We start from the raw sequence: 25,032 nt of genomic DNA on the forward strand, positions 1-25,032 counted from the left end.
CAGCAAGCTTAACCAATTTCTTGAGTATACTCCAATAACATTTTGCACTTTCTCTGAATTAAGGCCATTTACCAATTCATCCAACTCACTCTACAGTAATTCAACATTCTCAATACAATTAGAAATAACCAAAAGTTTAAAAATCATGTCTCAAGCAACTTATTGTAAAGTTAAATAACAGTCCAAGACAATATCCTTGGGACACAGCACTTACAACATTAGCCAATTAGACTGAACTTTGTTAATAGCCTTTAGTGTTTTTCCACAGAGCCAACTTACCATATAGGTATCTTATCTCTTGCCCTAATTGAAATAATTCTTTTACAAATGTTTTGACATGTTTTATAAAGCAACAGGAAAACTAAAGCAAACCAAATCCACTGCTTTACCATCATATGTATTAAAAGTAATATTGTGAAATAAAAAATATATAAGGATTTTACAAACAACAAAAACACAAAGACATATAATCCATAAGAAAGAGACTTTTTTCAAAAATATTTTTAAATGTTTCATAAATGCATTCAAGTACAGAAATGTGTATATTAATTGAATAATGGACAAATTGAGAGATTCACAAAAATCAAAAAAAATCTATAAAAATAATATTAAGGTAAATTACTTAAATTGCACCAATTTACAAATCTTTTCCATTTTATATTCATAGAAACCAAAATCAAGTATGTGCTCTCTAGAAGTACCTTTATAAGTTATTTGTATAATAATTTTAACATTTAATGCAAGTGTCTACAAGCTTATAAATTTCAAGCTTTAAAATTAGATAAGGGTGCCTTGATTACTTTTTCTTACCTTGTGAATGGCTGACATGGGGGACTCATTGTTATAAGGTCAGGCTTCAAATGATCTATCTCTTTGCTCGATAGAGACTAAAAATAGAAAAAGAAAATCATAATTTCAATCTGTAGTTTTAAACTATATGAACCAAATTTAATATAAGGTCATTTGACATGATAGACATTCTCTTATAGAACATGAAGAAAACTATCATGCTTAACATTATACTAAATTGTTGAAGACATTGTCTTTAAACTCTTGGTTATTTATAATTTTCTTGTTTGTTTGTAATTAAGGACAAAGCTACAAAATGGGCTTTTATGCTGTGTCTGCCACGAGTATTAAAGACTGGTTCTTGATACTGTAGTTTTTAGACTTTCTGCTGAGTGAATGGGGGACCTAATCATACCAACGATGTTGAGTTACTATGGAATGAATTTGATGAGTTGATAAGATGGATAAGCAGCAAATAAATGACCTTTAATCAAAGAAAGTGCACAATAATATATTTGAATTATCATAGTTTAAATGACACATTTAATACAGATGAGAACACAAGCTTAGAAAATGGGAAGTGCTGAGAAGTGGTATCAAAAGGCATCTATTTATCTGACATACATTTTCAGTAAATGAAAATCCTAACTTCAGAAATGCTAGTCACCTCTCTGCATCACAAAGAGCCAAAATCCTACAATGAAGTGGAGATCAATGTAGAGATATTAAGAAGATGAGCTCCTACATGAGAACAGCATTACAAGGGGAAAGCCTGTAGAGGGTAAGGGTATCCTAGTGCAACAGATCTCTGTGGAAATTGCATTCATACCAAGTAGGGTATACTTTTCATTAAGCAGAAGTGGTAAAGGAAAAGACAGTATTGCTGAAGTAATGAGAATGGCAGACTGCTCAACAGTACACTATCTCAAAGGTGGACAGCCAAACATGACTGTGTAACATATTGAAGTGTAACAGATTTACTGTTCTATGTTTATTTTAATCCCTATGCTTATTTCTGTACAGTTTTCCTTTTTGCATGTGACATATATTTTTAACTGTATTGCACAAGTCCCATCTATTCTCAAAATTTGTAAAACATTCCTGTGTATGTAATACTAGTGATTGACAGTAAAATTGATTCACATCAAACCTTGAGTGTTGATGTTGTGCATTTTATCAACTTTACTGAATTGATAATTTAATGCATGAATATGATTGACGAAAACAAAGTTAAAAGATTTATTAAAATATATATACATGTTGTCAATACAAAACTATTTTAGTCACAGTTTCAAGGGTGACAGACTCAACATCTCAATTCAAATCAGGGTCATCAATGAAGTCATTTTGCTCATTTCAGAATGAACTTTTCTATTGGTGAAATCACAAATAGCATCATTATATGAAAATATGTCCAAAGTTCTGACTAGATGGCAAGCAAATTTAAGCTATTCAATCTCTTTTGACTTAATGATTATCTCAAATAATTCTATATACACTTTAGAAAAGAAAAGATCTCTCATAACTACAATTAGTAACTTGAGTGAAACGAAAAATGTCCAGGCTATGTCCACAATCAGATAAATCACTTGTAGTTTATCAACTCTGATTAATTTGTGAAATTCTGGAATGATCTGGTTAACCTGAAAATAATCTAGGAAGGTCAAAATGTTGTTCACTGCTTTATTAGTAAAAGTGTTAATACCCATACCAGTTGTTCTAAGATACAGGGTAATGGTTACGGACATTTATAGTTGAGCTTCAAATCATTAGCAGTTAGATTAGTAATTTTTTCAAAGAAACTGAACTTCTTATGGGCTTAATGGTAAGCTTTTGCTCTCCATTGAATTGTTTGTTGTTGTTGTTATTGTTTGGAATTAAGCACAAAGCTAGATCTGAGCTATTTGTGCTCTGCCCACCACAGGTATCGAAACCTGATTTCTAGCTGTGTGAGTCTGCAGACATACTGCTGTGCCACTGGGGAGCTTTTATATTGGAGTTAACAGGATATCTTATCCAGGATGAGAAGAATTTGTTAACTCTGAGCTGGTCTCTGGCATTCAGCTCTGTTCATCTTTGCTGGCAGTCTCCCCTTCCAAACATCTAGCTGGTAGCCACATCATAAATCATATTTAGATTCTTGTATAAGATTGAAAAGAGCACCACAGCATCTAACAACAGTCCCTATTGCTGTATTGATACTCAATAGACATTTGCTAGTAGCATTAAATTTGTCTAAAATGTACTCTAAAACATTATCATAATGGCAGTCTCCAGTTACTCAGATTCTCCCTGGTGCAGCAACCTTGCTTCAAGTCTTTGGCTTTTGTGAAATGGCCTCCTCAAATGTATCCAGAGTTTGAATTATTTCCTTTCTTGATTTTCTCAGACAGTAGAATGTATTGTTATGCACTGATCATCTTGTAATGAACAAATTTCTGAGTACATTACCTTTATATTGTGAGAGATTAACATTTCCCACTTACTTGGAAACTTGGATAAAAAAACTTTATAACTGTAAAATGGTCCCAAGCAGCATATGTTCCTACAAGATTTAACAAATGTCCTTTAATCTGAACCTGAAGACCAAAATAAGGATCAGACATTTATTAGTGACTGTTTGAATAAACTCTCAAATTTATGTCCATGGTTTGGAATAAACGTTAGAAATCATTCCACAGGGACATCATCTTTATTGACATATTGAAAGATAAATTATAGTTAATCCACATGCAATGTGTCTGGGTATTGAGTCAAAGCTTTTATAATAATATTTAGCAATCTTCATTTCAGTTATTACCATTTCCAACAACTTGACTGCCATGACTTCAATGAATTTGTAACCCACAGTTTTAAATAGGTATACAGTTCTACAAGAACTGGCATTAAATAGCATTTAATATATTCTCCCAAGAAAGGATCAAATTTCGTGATGACTTCAAGTAGGTAATTCTCACTTGAAGGCAAGTCAAAAAGTTTAGACAACTATATTTTATGCTTTTGGACATTTCTCCAGTAATCTTTTTTTTTTGTGTTGCTGCTTGATTAGCTTGTGATTATTTCTACAATACACATTCAACCAATTTCTCAAGTTCAAAACACAGGTTTTATGAGATTCTAGTTTGAGTTCTCTCAGTCAATTACAAGTATTCTTCAAGTCTTTGAGTCCTTCTTGAACCATCTGAGTTGTCCCACTAAGAAAATGGCAAGGTGTGAAAAAGAATGCTCACAACTTTTCAGAATATATATATAAGCCAAGTTTCTTAAGTAGTTTGCACTTGAGCAAAGATTTAAATAAGGCCCTGCTTCTGTAAGGATAATAGTGAACCAATAACAAAAAGTACATATCCATATTTTGGTTGATACAATATCTAACTGTGTAGTTTTTTAATACTTTTTGTTGTTCCCCTACCAATCCATAACATCTTTACAGTATTAAAAATCAGGCTCTCATTACTAACAGCACTCTCTAGTTTTCTTTTTGAAAATAGTTAAGAATAGGTGGCTCACTAGAATCCTTTGCTTCTTAACTCAAGAATTACCCAAGAACTTCAGATTCTTCTCCTTTGTCTCTTTCAGATCAAGAAGAAAAACCTTATAGCTTTGATATTATTTAAGCTCTTCATTATATCATATAGATTTTTGCTTTGTAACCAAACAATAAGTATGTCTACTGAGCTTTTTTACACTTCTTGTACATGTTGAGTAAAAGTACTGAAAAACAAACAAAGAAACTAAGAGTAGTTTATGACCAAAATGAGAATAGAGAGTAAACAAACACATTAGAACATTTTATATAAATAAAAGACTTCATAACTCTTCTAAATAGTATTAAAAAACATGGGCTTCTGCAAATTATTTAGAGTGAAAATTTTAAACATCCTTTTCCTTGATGCATTGGAAAAGTAATCTGCTAATATTACTACTAAAATGTTAGGCTGATATATTTACATATCTCTATTTGTAAAATGAAATTAATTCATTCAATATTTGAATTAGGCTGTTTAAATATTTATATATATATTTTTTTTATAAAATATTTATGTTTGAAACATTTTGTAAAAATTTGCTAACACCAACAACAATGCATTTACCATAGTTGTTTATAAACACAAAATATATACTATCAGAAGTTTTTATTATCTGCTGTTCTACTGTACTTAGAAAAAAAATGTTTTAGTTGAATATAATTGGAAAAAACTGATCAGCAAAACAAAACTAAAATATCAGTGGTGATTTAAATGTTAAATCTTTAACAATAATTTCATTACTGTTTTTTTTTAACTGTATATGAAGAATAAAATTAAAAATAGAAAGAACAAATCACAAAATTTTTAGCATGTATGTTTTTGATTAATATAAACAGAATACCATCAATTAGTTACATTTTTTGATAAATTAAAACAGAAGTATTAATAACATAAAATTTAAAAATTTTAATTTTTATTTTAATATTCAAAATAAAACTGTCACAAAAACTAATATTTAAACTTGTTTTACAAAATCCTACTGAAACATATGGACACTTTTCTATTCCCATCTCCACATCTTGGGAAGCAGATAGATGTGGAACAGAAAACACATATAATGTTAACTGTATTTGAACACGACACAAGAAGCTGCTGAATGTGTGGAATAAACATTAGTTTATTTCAAAGATAAGTCCCAAAAATCAACACAAAAATAGAACTCTGCATTAGTATGCAAACCCTGGTGGCAGCAAAAATGCACATAAATGGTCTTAGAAGAGGTGAATGTAAAACTATTTGTTCTGTTCCACAACAAGTCAGTGAGAGCATTATGAACCTCACATTCAAAAACTGAGGAGAAACATAGAAGTCATCAACATAGAGGTTGCTTGCAACAGTAGGAGAAAGTTGTTCAGGGATAACATTGATCTTAATATAGAAGTTTGTGACACTCAAGACACACTTTTGTGAAGAGCCGGGACAAGTTTGAATCCACAGGGCTTGCAAATAAAAATGGATAAATGGTCATGTATCCAATAGGAATGAAGGTCACATAAAATGCTAAACCTTCAAATGTCATAAGCCTTCTGAAGATTGAAGGAAATAGACATAAGATACTTTTTCTTGAGAAAGAGTTCTTTGATAGAGGTTTTTAGACAAATAAGGTGGTCAATAATGAAGAGTTGTCTACAAAAGCCATATTGGAGAGGCATAAGGAAGCAGTTTGATTTAAATAACTAAACAAGATAAACATAAACCAACCTTCCAAGACCCTATAGAGACTGTTAATAAAGTAATAGGATAATAATTAGAAAAAATTTTGAGATCTTTCCTTGGCTTTGAAAAAGGGAAGACAATAGCCCTAAGCCACGCATCTGGAAAATCTTCCTCCTGCCAAATCTGGTTAAAAACAACCACAAGAAGAGCAAGAGAAAGGTGGCACAGTATATCATAAGGAATGTTAATTTTGTCAAAGTTGATTGATTGATTGATTTAGTGTTTTATGGCACAAAGCAGCGAGGCTCTCTGCCCCAGACATTCGGTAAAAATGTAAAAAAAAATAAAAAAATGTAGTAATAGACATAAATGGAAATGAAGGTAAAACAAGAAAGTATAAAACCAATGTTGACACCTAGTCTACAATGTTAAGATAGAAGGCAGAGTATAAGAAGTTGTAAGGTATTTACTCTAGCAAAAAAGGTAATGATCATAACCCTTCAGGAAGACTAACAGGTAAGTTCAAGAACCACCGTCAGTCACCTGAAGTTGGTCTTTCCAGTCCTGGTTCCGGGTTATGAGTCAATATGGCAAGTACTAAAAAGTTAAGTAGTAAAAGTGCGAAATGATATGCAGCAATAGTATAATAACAACCGCCAGGACGACTAACGAGTAGTTCAAACGGATAGTTCAAACAGTAGCATTAGTCACCTGAAGTTGGCCTTTCCAGTCCTGGTGTCGAGTTATTTAATGTTCTGGCCATTGTCCGATGTCAAATTGAAGGAGAGAGATTAAAACTGTAAAAAAGGAACCACAATTAAAAAGGTGTAATGAATAAATATGCAACACTTAAATGAGATTAAAAACTTTAATCTCTTTACGGAAGCTAGATGGCCAAAGTCCAATTTTGGGTTTGATTTGAAAAAGTTTGTTGTCACGTTGCTCACTCCAAGTGGACTGCCAGCTGGCATGGAGCTGAGCCTTGAAAACAACACCATAGTCCATGTACGGAATAGGCATAGGAGTGATGGTGCTGAAGCAGACATATTTAGCTGCCATTTCTGCAAGCTCGTTCCTGCGAATACCAACATGGCCTGGTATCCAGAAAAACTGGATTGAAGTAGCTGCTAATGAGAAATGGGCCAGTCAGTTTCGAATATCAGTGAGAATAGGATGTGAGCTAACATGTAGCGATTCCAAAGCAAGTATAGAACTAAGCGAATCAGTATAAATAGAACAGTTGTAGTACTGCTCAGCTGCAATATGATCCAGGGCAAGAGATATGGCATACAGTTCAGCAGTGAACACAGAAGCTGTAAAAGGGATTCTGCGCACAACTACTGACCCATAGCAAACCATAACAGAGCCCACTGAATTACCTGATTTGGAACCATCTGTATAAATGGGAACTGAATGACTGTTTGAAAGATATTCATTGAATAAAAGATGGTACTTCCAATCTGGAGTATCTGCCTTTTTTTAGGTGACTGAAAGAAAGGTCACATTTGCAGGCTATAATAAGCCATGGTGGGATGGGCTACCCTGTGGAATCTGCAATGTTATCCAAGGACAGACCCAATTCATCCAATTGCGCCCGGATGCGAAGGCCAAACGGAGCAATGACAGATCGTCTGTTCTGAAAAAGTACTGCCCACTGAGGAAGGAAAACACATTTCCAGGTGGGATGCTTTGGTAAGGAATGAAGTTTCGAAGTATATTGTAAAGATAGTTGCAAACGGTGAAGGTGTAGAGAAAGTTCATGAGATTCAATGTATATACTTTGAACTGGAGAGGTATGGAAAGCCCCAGTGCAAAGTCGAAGTCCTTGGTGATGAATGGGATCCAGCATCTTTAAGGCCGAGGGTCTGGCAGAGCCATAGACCATTGATCCATAATCGAGTTTCGATCTAATAAGAGCACGATATACCTTTAACATTGAACAGCGATCTACCCCCCCAACTGGTAGAAGAGAGAACACGGAGGATGTTCAGTGCTCTTGTGTATTTGACCCGAAGCTGCTTTAAATGTGGTATAAAGGTTAGTTTACGATCAAAGATAAGCCCCAAGAACTTGGTCTCCAGGACCACTGGCAGCAAAACTTCACCGATATGAAGTTCAGGATCAGGATAAATACCCCGTCGATGGCAAAAGTGCATGCATACAGTTTTGGAGACAGAGAAATTAAAGCCGTTCGCCAGATTCCACTAACGTACACAATTGAGAGCGGTTTATAGTTGCCGCTCAATATATCTCATGTTTCACGACTGACATGAGATGTGAAAGTTGTTGACATAGAGCCCATTCGCAACAGTGAGAGGGAGTTGTTCAGTGATGGCATTTATCTTTATACTGAAGAGTGTAACACTCAATACACAGCCTTAAGGGACTCCAAGTTCCTGTACAAAAGAACGGGAAAGTGTCGAACCCACATGAACTTGAAATCTCCTGTCCATTAAAAATTTTTTTAATAAACATGGGTAGATGGCCACATAACCCATATGTATGGAGGTCTCGCAAAACGCCATACCTCCATTTTGTGTCGTAAGCCTTCTCTATGTCAAAGAATATTGATACAAGATGTTGGCAGTTGAGAAAGACTTCTCTGATAGATGTTTTAAGATGAATTAGGTGGTCTGTGGTGGAGTGCTGTCGTCAGAACCCACACTGGGTGGGCAAGAGGAGGTTGTTTGATTCAAGGAACCAAACAAGACGAGCATTAACCATCCTTTCTAATGTCTTACAGAGACAGCTCGTCAAAGCAATTGGATGGTAGTTTGAAGGAATCTTGGGATCTTTCCCTGGCTTAGAGAAAGGTAAAATAATAGCCTGGTGCCAGGCATCAGGAAAAACATTCTCCTGCCAGATCCAGTTGAAAACAATCAGAAGGACATCAAGAGAAGCAGGAGATAGATGGTGCAGCATGTCATAATGAATATCATCAGGTCCAACAGATGTACTGGCAGACCGATGAAGGTCCATTTTTAGTTCCACCAGGGTAAAGGGACAATCATAGTCAAAGAAACAGTCAGTTCGAAAGGAAAGAGGTGATCGCTCTGCCCAAGTCTTGATGGCCAGGAAGGTGGAGGAACAAGCAGAAGTGCTAGATACCCAGCAAAAGCTCTCACCTAGAGTGTTAGCGATGTTCCGAACATCAGTCACCTCCTGACCATCAGAGAGTAAGATCGAGAGGGGACAGAATTGTAGTGCCCATTAACCTTTCGAATCCTGTCCCATATGATCTTGGAACTGGTGGTAGAAGATATGCTGGTTGTGAACTTAATCCAAGATTCCTTCTGGCTTTGACGTCTCAACCACCTAGCATGTGCATGGGCCCGTTGGAAAGCAACCCGGTTTGAAAGTGTGGGATATCTACGAAAAGTATCCCAGGCCCGCTTTTGAGCCTTCCGTGCTAAGTGGCAAGCAGGATTCCACCACGGACGAGGATATCGTGGAAAACGTGTTGAGGTTTTAGGAATACTCTGAGCAGCTGCATGTGTAATACAGTCAGTTACCGCTGCTACACAGTCGTCTATTGATGGCTGATTTACGATGGCAAGATCAAGTTCTGAGAGAGCAGTGAAAGTGAACCAGTCTGCCTGATCCAGCTTCCACCGGGGCACGCGGGTAGGGTGGCATCGACCACGGCCAGTCTCTCTCAAAAGGATCAGAAAATGATCACTGCCTAGTGGATTACTGTCAACCCTCCATGAAAAATGGGAGAATAATGAAGGGGAGCAAACTGAGAGATCAATAGCTGTAAAGGACTGACTAGGTGCATGAAAGTAAGTGGAGGAACCAGTATTGAAAAGAAAAAGATTGTGATCAGAGAGCATCCGCTTTACAGATCGGCTCCCTCCCATCAATAATAGCACTTCCCCAGAGGGGATGATCTCCATTAAAATACCCTAGGATTAGAAATGGAGATGACAATTGTTCAATGAGAGCATCAAGATCTGATTGATCATATGTCTCTCCAGGGGACAGGTACAGAGAAAAAACAGTGATGGTATGACCCAAAGAAACACAGATGGCTACAGCCTCCAAGGGTGTGTTGAGTGACAAAGACAGGGTGGGCACGTGTTGATCAACCAACAGTGCCACCCCTCCATGTACTCGACCATCACACAACCTGTCATTTCTGTACAGAGAAAACTGCCGAATTAGAGACAGTATCAGAAGTTTTGAGAAATGTTTCTTGTGAAGAAAGACAAACAGGATGGTAGGAAGCAATCAGCGTTTTGATATCATCCAGATTAGAACATAAACCTCGACAGTTCCATTGTATCAAGGTGGCCATTTTTAAGAACGGGTAGGTGAAGTGGCTGGAGAACTCTTTGGTTTATGACCACGTCTTTTTTCTTTACTGTCTTTAGTTGGAGGAGGTCTATCAACCTCCATGGATCCTGCTCTGGGTCGGGTGGGCAGGTTTTTGTTATTGGAAGGGGAATCCAGTGACTGAGGATGCGAAACGAATAATTGTTTTGTCTCTTGTGGTGGGAGAAAAAGATGTATCAGAAGAAATGCCTGTATTTGAAACTGAAGGACGTGGATCTTGAGGTTTGTTGGAAGGTATGGGAGGAACAGAGATGGGTGTGGAAGTCGATTCATCAACCTTTTTAACCACGGAGGTCAAAAGGCTTTTCATTTGTTTTGAAAACGACTCTCTTGGAGGCACAGAGAGATCTGTCTGCACTCCCACTGTAGTTGTGGAATGAAGTGAACAGCATATGTCCGAGATGGAGTTGTGGACAGCAATTTCCGAGCCTCAGGATAACTAATGTTGTGTGTGATTTTCAAATGCTGCACCTCTTTTTCCTCCAACCATTTTGGGCAAGAATGAAAGTAAGAGGGGTGAGAACAATTGCAGTTTATGCAATGTGGGTTCATGTCACAGTCATAGGCATCATGGTCCTTGCCTCCACAACGAGCACATGTCAGGGAACCACGACAAGATGTCTTTGAGTGGCCGAATCTCTGACATTGGAAACATCGAAGAGGGTTTTGTATGTATGGCGAACCCTGCAAATGAGATAACCTGCCTTGATGGTGGCAGGTGGACGTGGTGAAGTAAATGTTAAAACGAGGGTATTTGTTGGCAGTGTAACTCCATCTTTGCGAGTGGAGATGTGCCTCACTGCAGAAACTCCTTGAGTGGAGAGACCAGCGAGAATCTCTAACTCTGGAACGTTTTTCAAATCCCTTTCAACAATAACTCCTCGTGAAGAATTCAAGGTAGCATGGGGTGTAACCTCAATAGGTATATCCCCAATTGCCTTTGATTTCACGAGGAGTTCACTGTGTTGGGATGTGGATGTTTCAACCAATATGTCACCAGATCGAAGTTTTTTTACTGATTTTGGAGAGCCAGCAAGTCCCTCTAGTCCCTTTTGAATAAAAAAAGGGGACATTTGCCCTAAAGGTTTTTCTGAAAGAGAATGTAATATAAGAAAATGAGGTACGTGTGTTACTGATGTTGAAGATTGCTGTTCTGAGTATTCAAGACGTGGTCGCTTACCCATTGACTGTTCTTTTATAATTTTATTTACATTTTTTAGAGGATCCATAGGAAAAAGAAAAAATTTCAGTACCCACTGACCCCACCCACCATGGAGCCCTACAAGGGGATGCACTACAAAGTCACACAAGGACAATGCAGCAACGCCAGTGTTTCGTGAGCACTATACCCAAACACCAGCATCAGGCACAATGTCCACAACACCCGTTGAGAACTTCCAACACTGGTACTTGGTTGACTCTAGCCCAAGTGGACCAGCCGATTGACCCAAGGGGGGCCACCCAAAGGCTGCCCGTCTACAGGAATTCGAGGCCAAAGTGGTGTGTTAGGGTTGGACCCCTCAACCACCAGGATCCTCTCCTCCCCTTCACGGGTTGCCACGCACGGCAAACACGTGGGTGGATGTTTAGATCCCAGAGAAGGTAACCAGATAAAACAGAACCTTCCCTGGGAGGTCCCCTCACCACATACAGGATTTGTCAAAGTAATATACTGCCAGACTCATGTAGAATAGTCTTCAATTCCCCCTGCATAAATAGTTGAATATAGTCATAGAGACTACCAGTTTGAAAAAATGGTGATCTTTTGTTCATAATTCAATGACCAAGTAGACAAGGAACAGATGCAAATGCTGGGATTGTGAGAATAATCACTCCCCAAAGATGTTGGGAATATTCTGTAAATCAGCAACTTCTTGGTAATTGGAATGTAAGGTCAAAAGAGGATAGAAAATAAATTTCCCATTAACCTTTCAAGTCTTTTTCCAAACAATCATAGAAATGGTGGTTGAAGACATACTAGAAGGGAAGTTGAGTGTCAAAGTTCTTGGAGATGGATTATTGATAGCTTTTCATGTGTGGTCTTTGTCACAATTACTGGTGGTTCAAATGAACCATAGAAACTATTCCATCATATCATGTACTTTACTTCCACATGACTGCATATAAGGAGTCCACAGTCTTATATGTTGTGTTTGTCAATTTCACCAAATATTTTGACAGTGTAGGGAAAGAAGCTCTGTGAGAACTGCTTCTTAAAGTTGGCTGTCTGCAGAAATTTGTTGCAATTGTTTGTCAACTTCCTGATGGCATGTACAGCCAGGTGTCACATGGAGGTGCCATGCTGGAAGTCTTCCCAAAAGGTCCTGGTGTCAAACAAGGTTGTGTACTGGCTTCTGTGTTATTCACTCTGCTTCTAGCTACTATTCTGGATCATACAGCTTCCTATCTTGCTAAGGGCATTTACGTACACACAAGAATTGAAAGTGGTCTTTTGAATCTCACAATACTGCAGGCTTGCTCAAAGCCTATGGAAATCTGTGTTAGAGCATTGCCATTTGCTGATGATGCCACATTTGTATTCAATTTAATAGATAGTCTGCTGCTTTCAAGCTAAAAATTAACATAAAAAAGACTAAGTCTCATTATGTACAGCCAATTGTTCATCTCTCTGGTGACAACAGCAGCCTCAATGCAGAGCTTGACTATAAGATCCAAGTGGCATTTGTCTCTTTTAGGCAGTTATATGAGAGGGTCTGGAAACATCATGGCATAAGACCAAAAATCAAGTGCAAATTACATCAAGCTGAGGTACTGAGCTCCCTAGTATACTCAGCAGAGACATATACTCTCTGTAATTATCATATAAAGAGACTATCCAGCAAACAACTCAGACACACTTCTTTGTGGTATAGACAGGTAAGCAGCATTTCTGAATATCCTTTTATACAAATTACTAGTTCGGTCTCATGTAGAATAATGTTGTTGTTTTTTTAAATATGGGATACTTACAAGAAATGATTCAGGGCAGAGCTACCAAGACAGCTCCAGGGATGTAAAAGTTATCTTATGGGTATAGGTTAACACCTCTCAACTTATCTTCTCTTGAGAAAAGAAGGCTAATAAGTAACCATATCAAAGTTGTTAATTTTGTATATTGACTGATATGATTTAGTCCTATGATTTCTTTATGCTACATTCTATGGAAAGCAAGATGAAAGGATTCAGCTTAACTTTTAGAAAAAACAAGCTAGACTCCAGTTTAAAAAAAGTTTTATTTTTTAACAGGTTATTAGCTTAGAGAACAATTTGCTTCAAAAGTTGCAGTTACAGTCACTTAAAGGAGTTTAAGATTTAAGGTGAATAGATGATATCCTCTAAAATGAAAGGTGTATTTTAATTTTTACATCTTCTCATGGGTGGATGTCCAGGGACAGCCTTGAAAGAACAAATAGTAATTTGTTTCCCATTATTCAATATTTTCTTTAATAAGGGGATCCAAATTACAAATAATAAATATTTCAGATTTACTTATTGAAAAAATCAAATTGCGTAATACTTTAAAAAAACATGTTTATACTATTAATCTCACATAACACAAATTTTACTTAATTTTCAACAGTACGTAATTAATTACAAAAAGTATTTTTAATTTTTATATTTTTTATATCAACTTTGTTAGCCACTTCCCTACTGACTTGGTGGATTACATCAACCATGTGACACCATAGTGATCATCAGTTTCCACACTATAACATTTAACAATGTTTTGTGTATCTTCATTAAATTTCTCAAGCTGTTAGTACACATTGTCTTTTGTAGAAAAAAAACAACAAAACAAAACAAAACAAAACATTAATTCAGAATATTTTTACTAAAACTTTTTCCACAAATACCTGGAATGAGAGTAATTACTATCAGTGGAAAGTGCTTTTCAATTCAAGATAAGAATATTTTGACTCATCACTTTAAAATTTTATCTGTTATTTTCTCTACCCTAAATCTATATGTATTCAACTGATTTGACAAAACTTGTAACCATCATAAAATATGAAATGAAATGAGTAACACTGCTGTTTTCTATATTATTTTACTGTTAGCAGCTATAGTAGAAATCTACTGAATATAAATCAATTAGACTGCCATTAGACTGTTTATATGACAATATGACACTGCTGGTGGCAAACAAGAATTTGTGGCACAATAAATAAGTCAATAATTCTTACAGAATTTATCATAGTCCTGGTTCAAATAACACAATGGGAGAAAATTTATTGGCTCTTTTACAGTGCAATGGTTACAAGGAGAATTGTCTAAAGTAATAAAAGTACAATCCAATAAATATGGTAGGTATTTTTAGATGTTAGTTTTCCTTCTGGGGTGATGAAAATTTAGTGGTATGTGTGTACAAAGCATGTAGGTGCTTAGGAATTGTTTATGTATATCATTACAGTTTACTCATAAATGCTTAATTTTTAGTTATTTTTTTCTTAAACATAACACAGTAAGCAAGATACAAAATTAATGCCAGATCTCTAGAAATATCTTGTGAATTTGCTTGAGTCTGGTAAATAGAATATGAGCTTCAGACCTCATCTCCAGTAATAAAAAGTAACTGGAAAACAGTTATAGTAAATTATCACTATCATGGTGAAAAACACTAATTAATAAAATGAAAAAAACAACTAACAAAAAAACATAACAGCACACTGATCAGTGCTCAAGCATGGCTGTGTCTTGTTAGCATATAGAAAAGTTCCATGTAGTCTCGCAGTGTTATGTACTTCCACAGTGCAGGCATCATTCATACATGAAGAAATATGATAGTCCAGTAATGGTTGAAATTAAACTGCATTCAAACCATAATTAATAACATTCTTTATTTTCAAGTGTTATGGCAAAAGGAGTTTCCATAGCTATCTCCAGATGATAATAGGAATGTTTTCTGTAGCATGTGCAGGAATTCTAGGGATACTAACCATAGTTCTACATTTGTGAAAGGTGTTGAAAATTTTTAAACAGCATTTAGGGACCAGGCTCATTGTTATAATTATTTTAACTTCTGTTTTTTGATAGAATACCACTTTTTGGATTATTATGTTCATACAAAGAGTAACTAGGTTTCAGGGAATTGCATATTTATGGGGAGTTGTAGACACTGTTAATAGATGTCACTACAACATATTGCCGTTTTTCACGTTTGATAGCTTTGACACTGGGATAAATTAGAGCAGTAAAGAGTTAATGAATAAGTTATAATAATAGTGTAACCAGTAAACCAAACCCATTTATCAAACTACTTAATTATGAGCTCTAACGAGAAGGTATCTCAACAATCAAATGTTACACAAGTTGAGATAAAGAGAGACTAAGAATTATGAATGTAACAAACAGCAAAATAGATCATTTCAGGTAGGCCTAATATTAATAAAATAGATATATTAAATTGATCTGTTAATAATTTTAAACAACATGCAATGATTTTTATTAGAATAAACACTCAAATGTTTGTCTACATCTTAATGCGCTACCACTTTTGGAGTCAACTGAATATTTTTTATACCTACTGAGAGATGTATTATAAATGTTACTAAGCAAAGTTTAGAGCTATCTGTATGCATTAGTGAGAGCTCTCTATCGAGCCTAACCAAAATAACAAAACATTACACAGAATAAAATTTTAAATTAATCAAAAAAATCAATGTATTTTATGCCAAATTTAACAAGTCAAGAATAAAAAGGAGTAAATGAAGTAGTATAACTTGTAACAGTATTTATTTGGTATCAATGGAGCTTATCACTTCTGTTTCTACATAATTTTAATTTCTTTGCATTATGGTTGAAATTAAACTGCATTCAAACCATAATCAATAACATTCTTTATTTTCAAGTGTTATGGCAAAAGGAGTTTCCATAGCTATCTCCAGATGATAATAGGAATGTTTTCTGTAGCATGTGCAGGAATTCTAGGGATATTAACCATAGTTCTACATTTTTCAAAGGGTGTTGAAAGTTTTTAAACAGCATTTAGAGACCAGGCTCATTGTAAAAGACGCATCAAGTATGAGACAGCATTGTCAGCTAAACCAAGAACCAGTGTGGCCAAAAAATCATATGATTCAATTAACAAAGTTCAGAAAGAATGAGTATTGAAACTGATAAGCTCAGTACATGCATTAGCACTCCATAATCATCCTTTTAAAGACTTTGTATGTATTGTTGAACTCTGGTCCAAAAATGGTGCTGACATGGGTACTAGCTATCTCAGAGTGATATACAATGTGCAACTCTCTGCAAATATATTAGTGAAGCTGCACAGCATTAAGTAGTTTCCTGGTTGAGTGGAGCACATATTTACAGCATTATGGTAGATGGATCCACTGATACTGCTATACCTAAAGTAAAACTACTATATTTAAGGATAGCTAAACTTGATGAAATGCACGTAAGTTGTAAAGTTGTTGACAAACCTAATAGTGAATCAATAAAAGCTGCAATATTAGAAACATTACATGATGAGTTAGGTTTTACAGAGGAGGAATTTTAAAAGCATCTCATAGGATTTGTTGTTGATAGTATAGCTCTGTAAACTTTGGCATAGAAAATAAATTAGCAAAGTAGTTTCTTGACTAGGCTGACTGGACTGTTGAAGTCAATTGTGTTGCCCATAGGACTGAATTGGTCACAAGAGTGAACCAAATCTAAGATCTATCATCTCTCCCACCAGAAAAATGTGAATAATTTTTCTTAGGGCTGTAACTATTTTATCACCAGTCACTGTTAACATGTTTGGATTGTTAAAGACAGACAAAATCTTTCAATACATTATGTTCCAACAAGAAACAGAGATACTAGGTGGGTACATAACACTCACTGGGCAGTTAAAATAATTTGTCAATATATCTAGCACTTTATGCTCATTTTGTTGCTGTAAAAGCAGACAATAAATGTTCAACCACTGTTAAATCTAAAGCCAGAAAATTTAATGAGCAACTTGCATCCAGAAGAATGATTATTTGGCTAAATTTTGTGTTTGAACTGACTTCAGTTATTCAATGCTCTTCAATTGCATTATGAAGAAGTGAATGAGCACTTGAAACAAACAATTACAGCTTTAGCAAAATACAAAACAAATTATGAATCCTTCACTTGAAAATAACATCATAGAAAACATTTTATTTTTTGATTTACCTCTAGAAAGTGATGCCACACATTTTGAAAAAGATAAGCAGACCTCCTAAGCAAGATTGGTCAGTAATCTTTTTTTTATATATAAAAAAAAAGCTTTAGTGACCTTGAAAAGCCAGTTATAAATGCTTTGTCAGTCTTTAATATCAACAACTGGCCTATGTAAGACAAAATTACTCTCCTGAAATTTGGTGATGACGAGATCAGCTTAATTTCTAATCATTTCCAGGTTCCCTTGACAAATTTACCTGCTGAACCTGTTACTGTATAAAATGTTTTGTCGGAATAAAACTTGTTGAAATCACTTGTTGTTTGTACTGATGAAAGGCAGCTTAAACATTCAGCATATGTGAACATTATTAGTTTGTGGCTGGAAATGTGGTAAAACCATGAGACATATTATTACACTGTATCAGCATTAACTGATCTAGTTTTATAATTAGAAGTCCATAGTGCAGATGCTGAGAGGGGCTTCAGTCTCTAGAATTTGGTTTGTACAGATGCCAGAAATAGAATAAAACCAAATTCAGTGATTGATATTATGCACATATGCCTTCACATACACAGGAAAGAGAAGTTTGTACCTTACCTTATTCAGGAGATGAAAATAGACTTACTAGGCTCTAGCTAATATTCAAAGTCATCAAGCATTTCAAACTCAGAAATAGAATTGCAAAGATTAAATAATTTATAAAAATAATATGTTTCACTGATTATTCAGGTCTTCAGACTCTTTAGTCAAGAATAGGTGTCTTCATGTATATACAAGACAACAGTTAAACAATTTAGCTTTCACATCATCACAAATTAACTAAGGCTTATAATGATAACAGGCCACTCTTGCACAAATTATGCCTTCTATGTAAAAATGTTATGCAAATTAAAGTGTCTTAGAACTTTACAGTTCTTTACTTCCTTTTATTATTGCATATCAATAAAAAAAACATTTTAACACTTATTACTGATCAATATCATGGAACAGTATTTGTGTTCAAGTAGATTATTGGGGGAAAAATATTTTTAATTTCAAAATTTATTGAATTATGGAGTCTGGTAATTTTTTGCCTGGTAAGTAAAATAATAAAAAATATAAAAATAGATAATTTTAACTACTTACCAAGTCAGTAAATTGATTTATACTTATGTGTCACTGTAAGCCTCATTTATCCTCTCAAGTGAAGGAAGATGAGAAATTAATTCTTGTAAATTTCAAAGATAAACTTTATGTATAAAAACCAAAAATTATCAAATTATTATACTGGTACACACATAACCACTGTAATGTGCTTGATTTTCTAAATAAGCTGTGTGTGGGTTAAGAAAAATTTAATTTACTTTCAGAGCAAGTGCGAGAAAATGATTATGACATGGCTCTATATAAAACCCAGGCTGATCCAATAAACTTGGTAGGTATTTAAATATTAGTTATCCATCCAGGTTGGTGCATAGTTAGCAGTACAGGTATACAATATATATATATGCTATTAATATTTATTCATAGAAGCTTACTTTTTGTTACTTTGCTTTAAACATAGAACAATAAATAAAGAATATGTAGGAAAAAATAACAGTGATTTCTAGTACCTATGATGTTGCAAAATTGTTTTATGCTTGTGTGTCATATTTATTAAATCTTGCCATAAGTCTCATTTATTTTCATAAGTGAAGAAAAGTTAATTTTTGTATATTTCAAAGATACATTTTAAAAAAAAAAAAAAAATCAAATATCTATATTGGTATATATAAAATCACTTTAATTTATTCGGCTTCCAAACAAAGCTATATGTGGGTTAAAAATATCTTTTCTGTTCAGAACAGTGACTTCACCATTTCCAGTAAAACAAAATGGCATGCACCCTTTGACTTGTCAGTAACAAGAACATTAAAACATTATATTTAAAGTTCAAGGATTTCATTTCTTTATCCAATTATCATACATTTAATTAATAATTTTGTTAAAAATAACTATCTTTAATTGACACTATTTCCTTCAAAAGCACTTACAAGTATGTTTCTCTGCAGGAGTGTTGTATCAGGAAAGTTATGCTTATAAACCTGGTTAGCTGTTGTATTAATGTCTATTGCAGCTTCAATTTTGAAAGACATACCTGTGGCTGGAAAAGAAATAATATAAACTATGATTTCTTCCACTCTATTAAAAAAATTCTGCTGTAAAATCTAAAAGCTGTATGATGAAAGTTCATTGGGAGAGGCAACTGTTCTAATACAACTAGTTTAATATTGCATTTATCATTAACAAGCAAATTTTTTAAAGCACAAATAACTGATAACATACAACATTATCAGCACATGCTAACACCAGTGGTCTAGCCATATACACAGAGATACATTACACCTAAAAGTATTTCTTTAAACTACAGTTATAACGTATTGTACTATCTCATACACCACATATTTTAGATTTCAGTGAACAACAAGGGTAGGGCTGGTCCTTCACAGCTGTCCTTGCTTACCCTTGAGAAAAATAATTTCTCAAGAATGGAAAGGCTATCTTACAGGATTAGGTTAAGATTTGTTAACTTAGTTTTTATAAAGAAAGGTAATGATAATCCAGAAATGTCAACAGGACAAAAAAATGTATATGTTTAAGATTTGGAGAAAGAAAAAAAGATTAGGCTCCAGTTAAGAGGGTGACTAGCTCATGGAATGAGTTGCTGCATGTGGTTTAGAAGGTCAAAACTTTACAAGTGTTTTAAGTGAAAGTCAATGATTTCATGAAGAATAAAAGGTGATTTTGATTTCCTTAAGCTACTCTTTTGTTTGACACCATTTCAAAATGCTTTCTGAAAATCTAGGTACACCTTGTCTACACCTTTTCCATTATCCAAATAACAATAAAATAAATAAGTAAAATAAATGGTAAAAGGTGACAGTTAGTAAGGAAAGATTTCCGATGGTGAATCTGTGCTATTTTCTTTTATGATATCATATTTAACTAGGTTATTTGGTAAAGATTAATAGCAACATTATTTGGGTTAATTCCAATACTATCCACAATATGATCAGGGTCATGAATGTTAATGACATCCTCTCTTGTAAGTTTAGCATCTTACACTTTTCAACAACAACCTAGCCATCAGCATACTTTAAGGACATAACTCCCATTTTAACATTCTACTAACCTTCAACATACTTCTATTCTTGCTGTTAATTGTTTACATTATCAAGCAGCTGTTTGTCACAAGCTATTTCTAATTTTCTGATTTCTTTTTTGAACCAAATCTTTAGTATTCCTTTGATTTTCTACTTCTTATCTTACTAAGCCATTTAGATATGATCATCCATTATTCCTTTCCTCTTTGTAGGAAAATACCTATTAAAGATATTTGTAAAAATATCCCAAATCTGTCCCACACCACCTTTTAACCCATTTTTCTAATTTGTATCTGCTAAATTTTGTTTCACCCTCTTAAAATTGGCTTTCTGAAAATTAGGAACATCACTGTTTTCCTAAATGGAAAATGCATTTCCAGTAATACTCACCTCTATTCATACTTATAGCTATTACTCAACCTCCAGGTTTTCTACCTTTTCCCATCTAAGTATTGGTATAATTTTTTTTGTTTGCACCAGTTTTTCATACCTCACTAAATTGCCATCAGTAATACTCATCTCATGATACTCTCCTCCTACATCAATCCATACACTATTTTGGTACTGTACACAAGCATCTCATTCAGATAAAGTTATCACTTTTTCAAGACTGACTCACTTATTTTCTCTAACACCAGCTCTTAGTAAGGAGGGAAGGCATGAGAGTGTGAGAGGAGGTTAGTATTATTGGAAACACATTTAATTTTAGAAAAACATTAACTTCCAAAACATACACATCTTCACTAACCACTTACAGCTAGAATCTCATACATATAAGGTGGAAAGGCTGATGAGGGCATTATCAATAAAGAAAGTGTCTACATAGGTCATGGTTATGTCAATGGAAGATTGGCACCTAAATGGAAAAGCTGCATGCTCTTCACCCAGAACTGAACTTCTGTATTATTAGCGAAATGATATCCTAGTTATCATCAGTATAGGCTAGCTCCAACTAAATGACTGAGGTTTCACTAAGTTGATGGTTAGAGAATTAGACTGCATTATATACACACTGCTGGCCAAAATCTCAAGGCCAATGAACATAAAGAAAAAATATGCATTTTTCATTGTTAGACTCAACCACTTATTTGAGTAAAGCTTTGAAAGATAACAGTAAGAGAAGGGAAAATAAAAAAAACAAACTTTTTTTAGCATTTAATATGGAAAATGTGAACACTATGAAATTAGCCTAAATACTAGTCAGTCAAAAGTTTAAGACCATACCAAACAGAAATCCTAAACAGGGTCAGAAATGCCCAACAAGAGACTCAGTAGTGAGTTGCATGCTAGTTAATGCGAATAACTTCCAACATTCACTTTGGCATGGTCAACATAAGGGTTTGCAGAAGGCTGGCTGGAATGTTATTCCAAGTGGTGAAATTAACGCTCATTATAGATAGACTTCCCTTGCCATCCACCCCCAAACATTTTCAATGAGGTTCAGTTCGGGCAAACACACTGGATAGTCCAAAAGAATCACGTTATTCGCTATGAAAAAGTCCTGCGGGCATTGTGGATTGCAGTGTTATCCTGCTGAAAGATCCAGTCTATTCCACACTAGCGAGGGCCTTCAGTCAATAAGGATGCTCTCTATAACATGCCAATGTAGCCAGCTGCTGTTTGATGCCCCTGTATAACCCTGAAACTCCATTGTTCCATGGAAGGAGAAAGCACCCCAGATCATGATGGAACCTCCTCCACTGTGTCATGTAGAAAAGGTCTACGGTGAGATATCCTTATTGTGCCAGTAACGTTGGAAGCCATCTGGACCAACCAAGTTAAAACTTTTCTCATCAGAGAACAAAACCTTCTTCCACTTTTCTACTTCCCATGTTTGATGTTTCTCAGCAAAGTTTAACTGAGCTGTTTTGTGGTGCAGCCTTTGAAGACATTTACGGTTTTTAAAGGCTTTCTCTTGAAGATGCCGTCTTATTGTTCTTGAGCAAAATTCTGCATCTGTAAGGGCCTTAATCTGGTTTGATGATTGGTCAGTGTCTTACCCGATAACCTGTCAAATCCTTCTGCTCAACGTCGTTGAAATTTTCTTGGGACAACTACTTGAAATTCTCATTCCGTGTCCCTCAGGGCCTTTTAAGAAATTTGCAACAGCAGTTTTATTACGTCCAATCTCACCAGCGATAGCACATTAAGAGAAACCTTGCTTTTGCAACTCGATAATTCTGCCATGTTCAAACTCTGTCAACTTTTTAGCCTTTGTCATGTTTTCACCCAATGTCACACTAGTGATGTCAGTGGGAGATGTTGACGATGCTAATGCTTGAAAACAAATGACTAAATTTCGTTATGTGTTTACTGATTAATGTTTTGTTTCAGTATTGTCTTAAACTTTGACCAGCTAGTATTTAGACTAATTTCATAGTGTTCACATTTTCCCTATTAAATGCTAAAAAAGTTTTTTATTTTTATTTTCCCTTTTCTTATTTTCATCTTTTGAAGCTCTACTGAAATAAGTGGTTGAGTCTAACAATGCAAAATGCATATTTTTTCTTTATGTTCATTTGCCTTAAGATTTTTTACATATATATATACACACACACTTATGAATGGATTCCAACCTGTAGCCACAGAGTCATTATTCCTTGGAGAGACATAACTTATTTTCTGTTATAAGTTACAATTTTATAGTTTTTTAAAGCTATTATGTCATAAAGGCTGGTGGTGTTTACAATAATAGTACTTATAACATTGATATGGATGATAAAATAGATCTGTTTGAGTATTTGTACATTTCAACACCACTCTGTTACACTATAACTTCTTTTTTATCTTACAGAGAAAATAAATTGCTTGGAAAAAAAAGATATATTTTACATGTTTGTCTAACATGTGTATATAACAAAAATAACATACTGGTGTTTTTGTAAGTCACATTTTTGTCAGAATTAGAAATATTTTGTCTTAAAAAGAACGTGCTTGTAAAATGTCCAGAAAAGCTCAATAATAAGGGGCTGGGGGTTGGGAAGATAACTTTCTTGGGCAGAGGGGCTCTGGGATAAAGGTGTCAGGATTTACTGAAATGAAAAGGTGGCAAAACTAGTCACAGGTATTTAGTTGTTGTTTTTTTAAAATAAAAATCACAACAATTTTAAATATATTTTTCATAGATATGCTAAAACGTTCAGATACAGCTATGAAAAGCTTTCTACTTTAAAGTTTAAGCTCATGTTTTTGATATTTTAACTCATAGACCATATCATACCATCCACACTCCTGGTAATAAACTTTGATATGAAAAGATGTTACCTATGATAATACTAGTAAATAAGTGTAGTACTAAGTTATATCACTTATAACATTAATTATTATTATAATAATTAGTATTAGTATTATTAATAATAAATATACTGAAAAATATAATTTATAAATCACTTTTTTTTAACACATAAGGTTTACCATTCAAGCTGCAGTGCATTCCCCCTATACCACTAAATAACTCTAAGACTCGAATAACCATTTTTAGTTTGTTATGTTTGTAACTTTCTTTTATCCGTTCTTCTTTTCACTTCATCTTTCAAGTAACTGTAATACCAACACGATATAAACCGCTGGAATCAGCAGATAGCCCAATGTGGCTTTGCTATAAGAGACGCACACGATACAAAAAGAAAGTCACCATGTTTGCAGAGCATTGCTACCTGGCGAAAATATATATTTTAGGAATTATTAAATATATATATACATATAAATTATCTTCAGCCCTGTTACTTTGTTACTCTAAACATGAACCACATTATCCTTCAAAATAAAACGTACAAAATAATAAACTGCAAATATATCTTTTTATCGAAAAATAACAAATGCAAATTCAAGCAGTTATCTTGGTAAAAGCTATTTAATTGGTAAATATAATAAAGCTAATACTAGTGTATTGGCTCCGAGTGGCAAAGAGGTATCTCTGCGGACTTATACTGCGAGAAACTGGATTTCGATACCTGTGGTGGGTGAGCACAAATAGTCTATTGTGTAACAAACAAAGTCTTGTAACACATATAATTATAATTATGCCTTCCTAGCGTAGAAAACACGTTCATACCATAACAACTGTAGTTGCTATAAATCGCTTTTGCGAATGGCATCTCATGGTTACCAGCAAAGAGAAAAATTAAACTTGCTAATCACTGGAAGTTCTCGCATCTCGGGCGAAAATGTAGCTTTACTGACGAGTTATAACATTTAAGTCACAAAGAAAGAGATTAGACATGCATTTATACAAAAGAGCAAATGTTTGCGCTACGGTGTGTCAATAAACAATACTTTATTACACAAAATACGAAACAATAAAATATAAGGCAAGTAATTGTGTGTGAGTTGATGTGTGGCTGACAATAGACTCCAGTAGCGGATTTAAGGTTGTGTAGACCCAGGCGCTAATAATTTTGTTAGCCTTACATCTCATGTAATTTTACATGGAATAAAATTATCAGTGGGTCCCTATTAAGAC

The 25,032-nt window shown here is 34.6% G+C and overlaps 1 protein-coding gene across 2 annotated transcripts in view; it reads right to left on the minus strand.

Annotated features, from left to right (window-relative positions):
- Mt2 (tRNA (cytosine(38)-C(5))-methyltransferase) overlaps window positions 1–24,226 on the minus strand; it is a 37,740-nt gene extending 13,514 nt beyond the window's left edge. The window contains exons 1-3 of one of the 2 annotated variants that reach the window (XM_076514949.1): window positions 23,985–24,226; window positions 19,461–19,570; window positions 811–887 (exon numbers count right to left, since the gene is read on the minus strand). In XM_076514949.1, coding sequence (XP_076371064.1) covers window positions 811–887; window positions 19,461–19,570; window positions 23,985–24,045 — 248 coding nt within the window. In that variant the 5' untranslated portion in view covers window positions 24,046–24,226. The remainder of the gene's footprint in view (window positions 1–810; window positions 888–19,460; window positions 19,571–23,984) is intronic. The other variant, XM_076514950.1, reaches the window with a different exon arrangement.
- Window positions 24,227–25,032: the final 806 nt, after the last annotated feature.

Source organism: Tachypleus tridentatus, chromosome 7 (genome assembly GCF_004210375.1).
Source record: "Tachypleus tridentatus isolate NWPU-2018 chromosome 7, ASM421037v1, whole genome shotgun sequence".
Lineage (NCBI taxonomy): Eukaryota > Metazoa > Arthropoda > Merostomata > Xiphosura > Limulidae > Tachypleus > Tachypleus tridentatus.